Here is a 16,041-nt window from a genome sequence, read left to right on the forward strand (position 1 = left end):
TGGAGGTAGAACCCCACCAGTTTCATATGCGAATTCACCGAACCCTTCTTTAGTGAAAAATAAAATGTTTTTTTTTTTCAAATTCAAGAAAAAGTCATGTTTTTTTACTGGTGCACAAAATGAACCGTGCATGAACATCACCTTGTTCAAAGAACAAAACCAACACAGTGCATGAACTCACAACAAATTACACACCTTACACACATTACCATGGACATAACGTGGACCCCGACTTCAACAAGTTGAAAAACTTATTCGGATGTTATCATTTAGTGGTCAATTGTACGGAATATGTACTGTACTGTGTAAACTGTACTGTTTCATATCATGTATTCTCTTCCTTTGCAATCTACTAGTAAAAGTTTCAATAAATCAATCAAAAAACCTGCATATCAGATGGAAAATTAGAGGGAACATTGTTTGGGGGTATCCATAATACGCTGATGGGAGAAGTTTTTATTTACACGATAAGTCGGATGTGTCTTTACCTCCGTGGCAGAGGCTCCGCCGAACCCCTGAGGCCGACTCACCGAACCCCTAGTGTTCGATCGAACCCAGGTTAAGAACCACTGCCCTAAAGGGACAAGAAGGGAAAAAAATGTTTTGCGAGATCTCGCAATACTTTTTGTGAGATCTCGCAATACTTTTTACGAGATCTCGCAATACTTCTTGCGAGATCTCGCAAAAGTTTTTTTTCCTAAGTCAGTGAACCGGAAGTATAACAAACACAGGGATGGTGAACCGGAAGTGAAACAGACAATGCGATGGAGGAGCCAACCCATCATCCGTAGGAGAAGTTTATAGATTTCTATTTTAGTATTGGCCTTACATATAAAGACATCAAATCGTAGTATGGCACACGGACAAAGCTTAACCTATTGTTACTATAACAATCTACAAGGTTAATGTAGGTTGCTTCTCTTTCTTCCCCTCCATTGTTCTGCATTCTTTCGTATCTCAAGTTATCATTACGTATATGTATTGTTGCATTTGAACAACTGTATTGTTGATAATAAAGGTAAAGTATTGATATTGTTCATTATCAATAGCACCATTTCTATTGGTATTTGTATTGCTCCATCTGTAGTGTAATAATGCTCATTGTCATTTCTGTATTATTTTTTATTTTTGCTAACTGCTTATTTGCTATTACTTTTACCATCATATTTGTACATGTCGTATTTGCTGATGTTGCTTTATTGTTGTTGTTGTTGTGTTTACTGTTGTTGTTGTTTTTGTCTCTCTGTCTAATCCCCCTCTTGTCCCCACAATTTCCCCCTCTGTCTTCTTTTTTCTCTCTCTTTCTATCCCCTCCTGCTACGGCCCGGCTGCACCAAATGATAATATAAATACATTTAATAAAGTCAAATACAAATAAGGCAACAAGAGAAGTATCCTACACTTCTCTTTTGGGGTGGTATAGCTCGGTTGGTAGAGCGGCCGTACCAGCAACTTGAGTGTTGCAGGTTCGATCCCCGCTTCCGCCATCCTAGTCACTACCGTTGTGTCCTTGGGCAAGACACTTTACCCAGTGCCACCCACACTGGTTTAAATGTAACTTATATATTGGGTTTCACTATGTAAAGCGCTTTGAGTCACTAGAGAAAAGCGCTATATAAATATAATTCACTTCACTTTTGTAAAGTAAATCTGAACAGCCGACATGGGCATCTGCATCAACTATATGATTTGCCTGAGAAGCTGGACAGGACAAAAAAAAAAAAAAAAAAAAAAAAAAAAATCGTAGTATGGTCCCACAACAGAGCACAGATGATGGGTAGGCTCCCGCATGCTCCCGCTCCTCCACAGCTGTGTCTGTTTCAATTCCGGTTCACTGACATCGGAAAAAAAACTTTTGCGAGATCTCGCAAAAAGTATTGCGAGATCTCGCAAAACATCCATGTCCCTTTAGGGGCTCCGTAATTATGCGCTTGAAGTTATGCACGTTTCTTTTATTCATTTCCTCCCATCCAGCTTTCGGACACGTCCACCAAGTGCGTAAAGTCGTTAACCAATCAATCGATCACAATTTATTTGTATAGCCCTTAAACACAAGTATCTCAGAGGGGTTCACGAACCACAACGACGTCCCCTGATCTCAACCCACATCCGAATTGTTATATCTATGATAATATAAATGTTTGAAGGCAGGCTCTTTACTAATGAGGCAGACTTTGCCATGACGCCTTTTTTTTTGGTTGGGTGAAAATTGTGGAGAATTGAGTTTAACCAACAATTGAATCTTCTGTAAAAGATAACACTTTCAATTTGAAAAGACAGTATCAGTCCAGTCTTGTGTTGTCATGGTGATGTAACAGCCAATAAAAACTTTAATTTACTAAAAATAAGATAATCATTCTCTATTACTGTTGCAATTGTCACAAATCATTAAAGTTAAGCAATTGTATGTTCTGCAGTTAGTTCCCATAAACTAACCGAACTGTGACCTTGAAAACGAGGTACGTACAAAACCGGCGCACCACTATCATCAAACTAATAACGTCAGCTAGCAGTCATAGACGTCATCAAGGCGATCCCGACTTCCACCGTAGCGATCGCGGGGTTCGTCGAGCCTATCGCGACTTCCTCTGTACTGGTTACGTTCTTCAAGGCGGTCTCGGCTGCCGCCGTAACGATCGCGCTCGTCGTCCAGCCTGTCTCGACTGTGGCGATTACGCTGCTCGTCGAGCCGGTCGCGACTTCCGCCGTAGTGTCCGCGCTGATCGTCGAGCCTGTCGCGACTACCCCTGCACTCATCGCGATTGTCGAGGTGTTCTCGAGACCCGCCGCGACCGTTGCGATCGAGCTGCTCATCGAGGCGATCGCGACTCCCGCCGTACTCTTTCCGGACTTCGAAACGTTTTTCGTCAAGATGATCGCGACTGCCGCGGCGGGGATCCTGATAACGCTGAGCGCCGTCGCCACTGTTGTTTTCTCTGCTGCTATCGTAACCACCATGATGATCTTCTGTGTCTTGAGGAACAGCATCTTTGTATTCGGCCTTCTCGGTCACGCCACTGGACTCTTCGTCCTGGTACTGCCTCACAGCTTCAGTAGCGTCTTTGTCGGAAAATTCCATTTCTCTGTGGGGGAAAAAAATGCAACTGTGAATTTTGACAACTAATTCAGGGTATCTGCCATCATCACAAAAACAAACATGAACAACCTGACATACCCTTTAGCATTCTTATCTTTTTTGCCTCTTTTCTTGCAGAAGCAGTAGACGACGATTCCAAGAACCAGCAATCCGGCAAGGACACCTCCGATTATACCTGCCGTAGCTCCCATGTTTGAGCTGGCTGGAAGAAAATGTATCTTCTCATTATTTAAATCCTATCATTGTGAGAATAATTGTATCTAAGTTATCACAAAACTTTGTGTTAGTAGCTGCATATCAACCATAGTGGTCCGATTTTTGCAGCTTTTATTACTTCTACATGGGCGTTAAAATGCTGCTAATTAGCTGCTGGTGTGAAATGCCGTTTACAATGACCTCATCAGTGGTAATGTGGTTTTCTTGAGTTAACCTGCCCCAAAAAGTCAGGCAAAGAACGAATTGCACAAAAATCTAAGCAATTTTTCCGAAAATAAATAATGTATATCTAATAATTTTGTTCCACACACCCATAAATACGAACACAAAACACGTTTTACAGAAAAATAGTTTTGGTTTTACGTGCAGAAAACAATATTATCTACATACAAATTTAGAATAAAAAAAAACACTTTTGGCAAAGACGGCGATGAGCGGAGAAGAGGAAGGAAGGAGGGAGCCACAAGGATGTCTTTTTCGAGTTATTTCTTGACGTCACTAATTTTTCTCACTTTTTTTTATCAAAGTGATGGCATTCGCAACCTTTTTTTGGTGCCAAGGTGGATATTTTGCAGTCGTATTCAATAAAAAAGCAGATACTGAGTCACCAATTTGTAGGATTTTCTTTAGTTTTGTTTGAACACTCTATTTTTCAAAATGATACGCAGGCGAACAAAGTAGTTTGTTACACAAAATGTTAGGCCATAATTACGTTTGCAGAAAAAACAAATCCTACGAAAAGTGGGGCGTACAAAAACTTTAATGTTTGAGTTTGAGTTTATTTGAAACATGCATACAGCATGATACATCACAATTTCCAGTTCCTCTTTTCAGCATATTCGAAAAGGAGTAGGAAGAAGCAGAGCTTATTTAATCCTACCCCTTTTCCTTTACAGAACAGTTGCTAAAACTTGTGTTCACTTCCTGTTCCCAATTTATTCACAATATACTCCATAAGTAATAACAATAAAAATAAATAAATAATAATTAGTGAAGTAAGTTATATTTCATAGGGTGAGATAAGTAAGATTATCTAGAAAATGAATGGATGGATGAAATAAATTCAGAATGTTTATCATGGTTCTTCTTCTTTGTACTTTGTAAACACTTTAAGTTTGAAGAGTTTCTTGAAGTGGATCATATTAGTACCGTACATTGTTTGATTTATTTGCTTAATCCATTTCATAATTTAATTCCACATACTGATATACTGAAGGTCCTAAGTGTTTTATGTGCGTACAAATGTTTTAAATTACATTATTCTCTAAGATTATATTTCCCCTCTTTTGTTGAGATCAAAAATAGCAACACTTTTCTTTCTTGTGCAATCCAAATTAATTGTAACGTTACAAAAATATGCTGTATCACAATTTAAAATGTTTGAAGAAACAACCCCCCTGCTGCCTCAATCAGAGCATTTACTGTATGTTATGTTGGCACTCACCAGGCATCACGGCCAAGGTGAAGTTGCAGCTGGCAGAGCCAACTCGATTAGTTGAAACACAAATAAAGAAGCCAGATGTCTCTCTTGAAATATTGAAAAGTGACAGCGCTCCATTTTCTGTAAGACAAAGATGATAAAAGTCATGGTCCTTCACACGCAGTAAACAGTGATATCTTGTTTACTGTACAGTAAACAATGGTACGGCGGAGACGTACTCTCAGTGGTTTTGGATGGGTACGGTCTTGGTCTGTTTTCCACATTGTAGCTCTTCCATGCATAGCTCGGTTTTGGAGAGCCCTCCTCAGACACACAAGTGAGGTTGATGTTGTGCCAGTACTCTGCTGTACCCTGGAGCCTGCACAGGGGCGCAGAGGGAGCCACTGGAGGAAGATGATAACGTCACAATCATTTGTTTTACACTCTAAGCCAGGGGTCCATCTAAGCATTTTTCTTAGTAATCACCAATTGAAAATATAATGGTATATGATATATAAATATATATAAGCTATATATATATATACAGTACAGGCCAAAAGTTTGGACACACCTTCTCATTCAATGGGTTTTCTTTATTTTCATGACTATTTACATTGTAGATTGTCACTGAAAATACGGTGGCAGAGGGGTTAGTGCGTCTGCCTCACAATACGAAGGTCCTGAGTAGTCGTGAGTTCAATCCCGGCCTCGGGATCTTTCTGTGTGGAGTTTGCATGTTCTCCCCGTGACTGCGTGGGTTCCCTCCGGATACTCCGGCTTCCTCCCACCCCCAAAGACATGCACCTGGGGATAAGTTGATTGGCAACACTAAATTGGCCCTAGCGTGTGAATGTGAGTGTGAATGTTGTCTGTCTATCTGTGTTGGCCCTGCGATGAAGTGGCGACTTGTCCAGAGTGTACGCCGCCTTGCGTCCGATTGTAGCTGAGATAGGCTACAGCGCCCCCCGCGACCCCAAAGGGAATAAGCGGTAGAAAATGGATGGAAATGGATGGATTGTCACTGAAGGCATCAAAACTATGAATGAACACATGTAGAGTGATGTAACAAAAAAAGGTGAAATAACTGAAAACATGTTTTATATTCTATAGTTTCTTCAAAATAGCCATTCCTGATTACTTTTTCGCACACTCTTGGCATTCTCCCGATGAGCTTCGAGAGGTATTCACCTGAAATGATTTTCACTTCACAAGTGTCATAGTTTTGATGCCTTCAGTGACAATCTACAATGTAAATAGTCATGAAAATAAAGAAAACGCATTATAATATGATAGGGGCTGTTAAAAACAACAAGGTAACTAATATAATTAATCAAAAAAAAAGAAGACATTTTTTAAAATAATAATTAAAACATACAAATGTATGTATATATACAGTATATATATATATATATATATACTTATATATATATATATATATTTATATTTATATATATATAACAACAATTATAAAAATGTAAACAATAATTGACATACATATATGTATATGTATGCAAATATATACATACGTATATATACATACATATATACTCTATGTATATTTACTGTATATAGATTAGAATACATTATATATACGCACATATATATATATATATATATATATATATATATATATATATATATATATATATATATATATATATATATATATATATATATACACATTATATAGATTTTGTATATATATATATATATATAAAATTAGGGCTGTCAAGAAAAACAATTGTGCATTATTCATGTACATACGCAGATTAATCATGCAATTTATTATTTATTTTAACCACACATGCTCCTTTAACTTAACGGCGGATGGTTACCTGGTATAACATTATACGGTCGGGGATCAGATGAATGCATACGTCAGTGCAACTATGAGTGAGGAGACTCCGACTGGTGTGCTTGCTATGGATACTTTTACGTCAAAATAAACCTTGCCTGGACTTTAGATAAAACTCTTACCAAGTTTTGAGCAATTCAAGTAAAAATTTTACTGTTTGACATTTTCACAATAAAATTGCATTTGTGTCCAAATATTGGGGTCATTCTTTAAGTTAATTGAAATTATGCAAACAAGTAATAACATGTAACTAATTATTCACGATTATTCCAAATTCAAAAGTGTAATTCATCCGATTAAAAATAATTCATAATTTCATAGCACTAAATACAACATAATATAATTACCAAGAGAGCATCCCCAATTGAGCTATCCAGCCACTCACAGTGGAACTTCACTAATTATGAGCAGTTTTTTTTTGTAAAACTCTAGTCGGTTAATATTTGGCGGGCCAAATTAAAGGCTTTAGGAGCCCCGGTTTAAACAAACAAGGCACAGGGGTTGTTGTTACCTAGAACTAGAAGGGAGGTGGAGGCAGCAGTAGTTCCTTCGTCATCATTGGGAATCCTAACGCTGCACTGGAAGTTACGACTGTCCTTCACGGTCAGCTTTGTTAAGTGAAGTGTGCTTTGTTGTCTGGCAACGTCCACTTCCAGAGTTGCTCGACCTTCATATGCGGGGGAGATGTCCACTGGGTTGTTTAAAAAAAAGGTGGCCACGGTTTTCTGGAACACATATACAAACATTGGTATAGTACTGATGATTACATACCAGAGTTGGTTGTTATTATCTTCCATCAATGTTTTGAACTTATTTCTGTTGTTTTCCTTGGTTTCTTTTACTTCCTGTCTCCTGCTTTTATTGTCATTTAATTTCTTGTTTGCCTCCGTCCCCAGCCACAGGCCTGAGCGCTGTTTCCCTCACCTGCTCCTGATTGCCTTCTTCTTCTTGTAAATACATTTTTGACAATCATTTTCACTAAATTGCGATAAACCACAATGGAACCTCTATTTACAAACTTAATTGGTTCCCAAAGAGGGTTTGTAAATAGAAAACATTGTAAATTTAAGCATATTTTTCCATAAGAAACAATGTAAACAAGTTTGTAAACTTTGAACACAAATAAATGACTCTACAATTCTGTGAAGTGAAGTGAAGTGAATTATATTTATATAGCGCTTTTCTCTAGTGACTCAAAGCGCTTTACATAGTGAAACCCAATATCTAAGTTACATTTTAACCAGTGTGGGTGGCACTGGGAGCAGGTGGGTGGAGTGTCTTGCCCAAGGACACAACAGCAGTGACTAAAATGGTGGAAGCGGGGATCAAACCTGGAACCCTCAAGTTGCTGGCACGACCGCTCTACCAACCGAGCCATACATAACAAGATGTAATGGATTCAACTTTTTATTTCGTAACAAAGCCAAAACAACAACTAGCTGAACTGTCCTCGTTCGCAGCCGCCCTGCCGACACTAAGAACTTTCAGTTTTGGTGGATTTTGACGGTGCCAGTGGACCGAAGCGGTAGTGTTTTGCCAGAAGAAGACCTCATGATGACTAGCGCATAATGTCCGCCGTAATATTGGCACAAAAATGTACGTCTCTAATGGCTATGCTGATGTTAAATAGCAGACTCTATCAAGAAATGATCTTGGATTGCGCTACAAACATGACGCTACTATCAAGATAGTATCGGGGCGGATGCAGGTCCGAAGCAAAGAACGACAGGAAGTAGTAGTGAAACTATCACGCTGGTGGCTATTTGTTGCTACCGCGCAAATTTCCAATAGCTAACATTAGCATGATCATTTTGATTTGAGCATCGAAATCGGTCTGAAAGTCCTAGTCTTTGGACTCATGCTAGCGAGTGAAAGCCGGGGGGGCGGTGTTGATCCTGTCTGTCCTTTTATCCGGGTAAGTCTCCTCAGACAAAACTTTTTGTTTCTTTGGTTGTTTTGGAGCTTTGGTCCTGATAGCAGAATTTGCACGTAGGTGTTCTTCTTCTTCTTTTTGTTTTCTGGCGGCACATAGGCATCCGTCTTTTCAACGAATGAGGAAAGGGGGAGTGACGTATGCCGTAAAGCAAGTCCGCACATTTGTAGTTTTTTGTGTGGCAGGGTTCCTGCCACCCTCCTCAAAGTCACCGAGTGCCAGCAAAAGCGATACAGCGACACAGGTGTCATTCAACTAGTTTTAAATCCATGTATCATCCCAAAAGGTATGCAAATATTGCATAAAGGTTTAAAAGTTACTTAGTCCTTCTGTGACGGTTCAAACACCTGCCGCAACACATTCTTCTATGCGCTCCTCTGAGCCCACGGGCGTTCCTCTCCTCCCGCTCGGCTGCACTCACTCTGCAATCGACACACCTGATGCTGATGAGAACTCCACTGCCTTCTTAAGCCAGCGCGTCCTGCGTTCCAGTGCCAGAATGTAGTTCCTTGTACCAGTACAGTAAGCCCGATACGTCTCTAGCTCTCTGCCTATGTGCTTCCTCGCTCTCTGTGTTTCCCCTACTCTGTGCTCATCGTGTTCCCTCGTCCCTCAGCTCCCCTCCGTTTCCTGGTTTCGAGCTGTGTGTCTCGTCTCCCTGGATACCCTCTGGACTTCCTGCTGCCTCCCTGGAGCTCGACCTCTCGCCTGTCCACGGACCCTGACGCCTAGCTCCAGGCCTTGACCTCTCGCCTGCCTACGGACCTCTGAGCCTGCCTTGCCCTCTCTGGACTTCCGCATCGCTCACAATACGCACCTTCAACACCACCCGGTAACACTCACCAGTTTATCCCATCACATAGTCACACACCACGTATTTGGTTTAATTACACACGTTACACACTTGTGCTAATAAACACGCTGCAAGCTAAACGACGTCCCTGTCTCAGTGCTGTCTCCTTCCACACTGTACCGTTACATCTTCTTTAACTTTGACAGCCAGGTCGCTACAATAATTAGGAATAAAACATACAATCCATTTTACCTTGTTGGTTAGTCTTCTTAATGTGCAGTAAAAGAAAGGGGAGTGTCATCAACAATGTAAATTCTTCCTGAATGTTTTACAACCACACATTGTCCACAGCTTTCTTTGGACTCCTATTGAGCGAGCAAAACTACAAACATTTTGTAAAAAACACTTAAATATACACAAAGTAGCACTGAGCACAGTCCCTAACAACATAAAGTTAACAGCCCCCCAACAGTGGTTATGCTGCCTGGCACAAAATGGCTGTGCTACAAGACACACAATTGGTGGATGAAACCTTTTTACACGGATACAAAGTGTCATGACGCGGGGTTTTTCGCGGCTTACTGCGAGATTTGTTCTCCCGGGATGCAATCGGACTAGACCGGACAAGGCTTGACGGTAAGAACATTATTTAATCTCTCTAAAACTCAACAAAGTACAAAAAACAGAAAACAACATGAATTGATTACGTGGACCCCGACTTAAGCAAATTGAAAAACGTATTCGGGTGTTACCATTTAGTGGTCAATTGTACGGAATATGTACTGAACTGTGCAATCTACTAAAAAAAGTTTCAATCAAACTTTAATACTTGGCAAACTCATCACGCGGGCCAGATAAAACCTGTTTGCGGGCCTCATTCGGCCCACGGGACGTACGTTTGACACCCCTGTATTAAGGTATACAGGAATTGACTGCTGAACTTTAAGTTTCTCATAGCCCATCTCCTCAAAGCTTCATGTTTCTTTGGGGCTGACGCTCTAACCACCTATGCAAGACTTGCAATAAGCTAAGTCATGAATGTTTTACCATTGGCTCCTCAATGTTGTCGGGATACGCTTCCCATGTGAGAACCAGCATGCTGAAGTCGGGTTTGGCCGGAATGAAGGAACAGATCATAGTAATATCTTCTCCATTTACGGCCTCGTATTCCTCCTGTGGGATCGAAACCTGCAAACTCCTGCAGCTGGGAAGCACTGAAGTGAAAGTGAAATCAGACAAGATATGTTCTTCTTTAAATAAATCTGCCGAATATCATGAATGTATTAATTACACAAGAATATATGTGACTATGTTAAATATACAATAATATATGTTAATTTGGTGCATGTATCCTAACATTAAGTATCTTGCTTCCGGTTTAGTGGCAAAGGTTAATGATTGGCGCTCTCGACCATATAACAAAGGTGTGGTAGAGATTTGAAAAAAAAATTCAAGAAAAAACCCATCAAGTCTACCTGTAAGTACAAGAAGTAGATTCTGCCATCCAATCCGCATGCTTGCTGCTGCCATTGTTGAATTCAAAATCAAGACCTGATGAAAATGACGTCCTTGGTCGGTAGGAAGAAAAGCCCGCCTAACCTTGTGGGGGATCTCTTGGGTGTGTGAGTGCTTGCCTCTTCCAGGTAATAAGTAAACAGCTAGAGGTCACATGTCACCAAAGGACCCAATCAGCGTTGAATCATACTTTTATTGATTTAACACGACTTATAGAGGAAGTGTGCATGGAGCAGAACTCATGTAGGAAGACTTTGTATCGCTACACAACCTCGTGTACAAATAAGGACACATATGATACCGTAGAATAAACAATGAAGATTACAAAAGAGAAGTAAACATTTGGCCTGCATGGAGATTCTGGAAGCAGTAATAATAGTATTAATAATGATGATAATAATCATATTTGAAAATATACTATGAGGTGAATGAATATATGTTGGGACACTTTCTACAGTTTAGTGAGTAAACAACTGTTGCTTTGCACCACATTATGTATTAACATATGTACCTTCCTGTAAAGCAGTCTTTTTCAACCACTGTACCGCGGCACACTAGTGCGCCGTGAAACACAGTCTGGTGGGCCGTGGGAGATTATGTATTTTCACCTAATTGGGGTAAAAATATTTTTTGCACACCAGTAATTATAATTCGCAATTCATGTGCCGTTGTTGAGTGTCTGTACAGCGCAGGTAGCTAATTGCGTTGTAGATGTCGAGAACACCTTGTGTGAGACGACGATGGTTTGTCGTGATCACAACATGCAGACGACGGGGGAAGGCAGCGTGCAGGTTAAAAAGGTATCTAATAAAAAAAAGGCGAGTGCCGCTAAGAAAATGCATTGAAGCTTAGGTACGGCTATGCAAAACGAAACCAAAACTGAACTGGCTGCAAAGTAGACAAAACACAAAATGCTGGACGACAGCAAAGACTTACAGCGTGTGGAGCAGAGACGGCGTCCACAAGTACATCCGAACATGACATGACAATCAACAATGTTCACACAGAGAAGGATAGCGTCCGCACAACTTAGACAGTCTCGATTGCGAAAACAAAGCAGGTGCGGAGAATAGCGCTCAAGGAGGACATGAAAATGGAACAGGAAAATACCAACAAAACAGGAAAAAACACCAAAATAGGAGCGCAAGACAAGGACTAAAACACTACACACAGGAAAACACCAAAACACTCCAAATAAGTCACGCCGTGATGTGACAGGTTGTGACAGTACACCTACTTTGAGACAAGAGCTATAGTGATGCATGGTTGGTTATGGTTTAAAGTCATATCCAACAATTGCGAGAACGACTTTTTACTATCAATATCGGCTACTGAGTTTCGTTTTTTAATGATTTCTGCTGGTGGTGTGCTTCAGGATTTTTTCAATGAAAAAAATGTGCCTTGGCTCAGAAAGGTTTAAAAACACTGCTGTAGAGGATACATACTTTAATTGGATCCTGCACCGAGCCCTCAGACTGGAGCTGTCCTATCTAAGTCTGTGAGCATGAACTGATGAGAGTTCAATGCCATGAAAATACAATGACCTGGACAGGCTTCTTTATAGTCAGTACTTCAATCAAGTTCCTTTTCGAACAATACAGTAGTGCCTCAACTCAAGCGCTTGGTTGGTTCTGTGACAGAGCTCTTAACTCAAAACACGAATATCTCAAATCAACGTCTCCCGAGCTGCCACTTGAAAGGCGCTATTTCTACGTACAATTACAAAAGTAAAACACAACGAAAAACTGAGAAAATTAGTAATGATACATGTTGCGCACATACGATTGCACCATGCATAGACAAACAAAAATACCATTTCAACACCCTTTGCAGTTCTCCACGCCATAGTCTGTGGAGGCCGGGGAGGTAATCCTCCTTTTTCATTGTCCCATTTAAAGCACTAGTTCCATTGGCAGCAAAAAAGGCCCAGAGCATAATACTACCACCACCATGCTTCACGGTAGGAATGGTGTTCCTGGGGTTAAAGGCCTCGCCTTTTCTCCTCCAAACATATTGCTGGGTATTGTGACCAAACAGCTCAATTTTTGTTTCATCTGACATCACAAGGACAAAGATAAGACCTTCTGAAGGAAAGTTCTGTGGTCAGATGAAACAAAAATTGAGCTGTTTGGCCACAATACCCAGCAATATGTTTGGAGGAGAAAAGGCTAGGCCTTTAATCCCAGGAACACCATGACCACCGTCAAGCATGGTGTTATTATGCTCTGGGCCTGTTTTGTTGCCAATGGAACTGGTGCTTCACAGAGAGTAAATGGGACAATGAAAAAGGAGGATTAGCTCCAAATTCTTCAGGACAACCTAAAATCATCAGCCCGGAGGTTGGGTCTTGGGCGCAGTTGGGTGTTCCAAGAGGACAATGACCCCAAACACACGTCAAACGTGGTAAAGGAATGGCTAAATCAAACTAGAATTAAGGTTTTAGAATGGCCTTCCCAAAGTCCTGACTTAAACGTGAGGACAATGCTGAATAAACAAGACCATCTCAAAAAACCAACACATTTAGCTGAACTGCACCAATCTTGTCAAGAGGAGTGGTCAAAAATTCAACCAGAAGCTTGTGGATGGCTACCAAAAGCGCCTTATTGCAGTGAAACTTGCCAAGGGACATGTAACCAAATATTAACATTGCTGTATGTATACTTTTGACCCAGCAGATTTGGTCACATTTTCAGTAGAACCATAATAAATTCATAAAAGAACCAAACTTCATGAATGTTTTTTGTGACCAACAAGTATGTGCTCCAATCACTCTATCACAAAAAAAAAGAGTTGTAGAAATTATTGGAAACTCAAGACAGCCATGACATTATGTTTCTTACAAGTGTATGTAAACTTTTGAACACAACTGTACATACATGTATCCATCCATTCATCCATTTTCTACCACTTGTCCCTTTAAGGGTAGCGGGGGGCTGGAGCCTATCCCAGCTGCACACAAGGCAGGGTACAACTCTGGACAAGTCAGACTAGCAGTGCTGCGCTCCGTTTGCTTTTTCCAAGTTGGCGACATGCTTGGTCTGTTTTGATGATTTCTTTCCTTAATTCCTTCTCAGCCCTGTCCTTCACACTCACTTTGGGGCACTCTTTGGTTGAGTTACCACTGTGTGACCATTTGTATAATTATTTCATACATATTCCATGTATATGTTTCTGATACAGTATATTTGTAATTTTGTTGTTAAAAATACCACCACTGGCACGGATACTACAGTTTGAGAAGCCATGGATTAGAGCAGACATTCTTAAGATGTGGTACGTGCACCTCTAGTGGTACGCGGGCTCTATCTAATTGTAAGCCAAAGAATCACTTCAATTAATCAATCAATCAATGTTTATTTATATAGCCCTAAATCACAAGTGTCTCAAAGGGCTGCACAAGCCACAACGACATCCTCGGTACAAAGCCCACATAAGGGCAAGGAAAAACTCACCCCAGTGGGATGTCAATGTGAATGACTATGAGAAACCTTGGAGAGGACCGCATATGTGGGTAACCCCCCCCCCCCCCCCCCCCTCTAGGGGAGACCGAATGCAATGGATGTCGAGTGGGTCTGACATAATATTGTGAGAGTCCAGTCCATAGTGGATCCAACATAATAGTAAGAGTCCAGTCCATATTGGGGCCAGCAGGACACCATCCCGAGCGGAGACGGGTCAGCAGCGCAGAGATGTTCCCAGCCGATGCACAGGCGAGCGGTCCACCCCGGGTCCCGACTCTGGACAGCCAGCACTTCATCCATGGCCACCGGACCTGTGCCCCCCCCCCCCTCCACAAGGAAGAGGGGAGCAGAGGAGAAAAGAAAAGAAACGGCAGATCAACTGGTCTAAAAGGGGGGTCTATTTAAAGGCTAGAGTATACAAATGAGTTTTAAGATGGGACTTAAATGCTTCTACTGAGGTAGCATCTCTAATTGTTACCGGGAGGGCATTCCAGAGTACTGGAGCCCGAATAGAAAACGCTCTATAGCCCGCAGACTTTTTTTGGGCTCTGGGAATCACTAATAAGCCGGAGTTCTTTGAACGCAGATTTCTTGCCGGGACATATGGTACAATGCAATCGACAAGATAGGACGGAGCTAGACCGTGTAGTATTTTATATGTAAGTAGTAAAACCTTAAAGTCACATCTTAAGTGCACAGGAAGCTAGTGCAGGTGAGCCAGTATAGGCGTAATATGATCAAACTTTCTTGTTCTTGTCAAAAGTCTAGCAGCCGCATTTTGTACCAATTGTAATCTTTTAATGCTAGACATAGGGAGACCCGAAAATAATACGTTACAGTAGTCGAGACGAGACGTAACGAACGCATGAATAATGATCCCAGCGTCGCTAGTGGATAAAATAGAACGAATTTTAGCGATATTACGGAGATGAAAGAAAACCGTTTTAGTAACACTCTTAATGTGTGATTCAAACGAGAAAGTTGGGTCGAAGATAATACCCAGATTCTTTACTGATTCGCCACTTGATTAAAGTACAGTGTTTTATTTTTCTACATTCAAACTGTGTGCAATGTTACAGTGGCCAAAAATATTTAAAAATATACTTGTTAAGTTAAACCTCTAGCCTTGTTTTTATTGAATATTCAGGCCTACTATGCTACTGTATTCTAATGTTGGCCATCATGGTGGTGCCTGGAGAGCCAAGTTTTTTCTGACATTGTACTTGTTGAAAAAAGTTTGAGAACCAGTGGATTAGATGTAACATATTCATTCTGATCCTGTTGCATGAAATCTGATTATGGTGCAATATCAACATTCAAAATCTGTGTAATGGAACAACCTTTATTTTTTCTCCTGGTAGTTCCTAAATGTTCCCAATTGAGAACTCCTGGAAGTTTGCACCCCTATGGAAAATCCATCCATTTACTACAGCTTGTCCCTCTCAGGGTATTGGGTGGTTCTGGAGCCTATCCCAGCTGCATTCGGGCGGAAAGTGGGGTACACCCTGGACAAGTCACCACCTCATCACAGGGCCAATACAGATTGACAGACAACATTCCCACTCACATTCACACACTAGGGCCAATTTAGTGTTGCCAATCAACCTATCCCCAGGTGCATGTCTTTGGAGGTGGGAGGAAGCCGGAGTATCCGGAGGGAACCCACGCAGTCATGGGGAGAACATGCAAACTCCACACAGAAACACCCCAAGCCTGAGAATCGAACCCAGGACCCTATAGAAAATGTGTGA

General features: G+C 41.0%; 1 protein-coding gene across 1 annotated transcript; it reads right to left on the reverse strand.

The window, feature by feature from the left end:
- Positions 1-1,326: 1,326 nt before the first annotated feature.
- gpa33b (glycoprotein A33 (transmembrane), paralog b) lies at positions 1,327-10,917 on the reverse strand. The gene is made up of 7 exons (XM_061970569.2): positions 10,790-10,917; positions 10,362-10,528; positions 7,100-7,313; positions 4,973-5,137; positions 4,758-4,874; positions 3,176-3,299; positions 1,327-3,083 (listed from the first exon to the last, which is right to left on the reverse strand). Exons 1-7 carry the CDS (start codon positions 10,842-10,844, stop codon positions 2,507-2,509), a joined length of 1,419 nt encoding a protein of 472 aa, XP_061826553.1. The 5' UTR covers positions 10,845-10,917; the 3' UTR covers positions 1,327-2,506.
- Positions 10,918-16,041: the final 5,124 nt, after the last annotated feature.

This window comes from Nerophis lumbriciformis, linkage group LG13 (genome assembly GCF_033978685.3).
Source record: "Nerophis lumbriciformis linkage group LG13, RoL_Nlum_v2.1, whole genome shotgun sequence".
In the NCBI taxonomy this organism is placed as follows: domain Eukaryota; kingdom Metazoa; phylum Chordata; class Actinopteri; order Syngnathiformes; family Syngnathidae; genus Nerophis; species Nerophis lumbriciformis.

Excerpts from the sequence above, each read along its gene's own strand:
- gpa33b (XM_061970569.2), bottom strand. The coding sequence starts at position 10,844 with ATGGCAGCAGCAAGCATGCGGATTGGATGGCAGAATCTACTTCTTGTA. Across the intron at positions 10,529-10,789 it reads TCTACTTCTTGTACTTACAG|TGCTTCCCAGCTGCAGGAGT; the intron begins GTAGACTTGATG and ends CTTTCACTTCAG. Across the intron at positions 3,084-3,175 it reads AAAGATAAGAATGCTAAAGG|AGAAATGGAATTTTCCGACA; the intron begins GTATGTCAGGTT and ends TTTCCCCCACAG.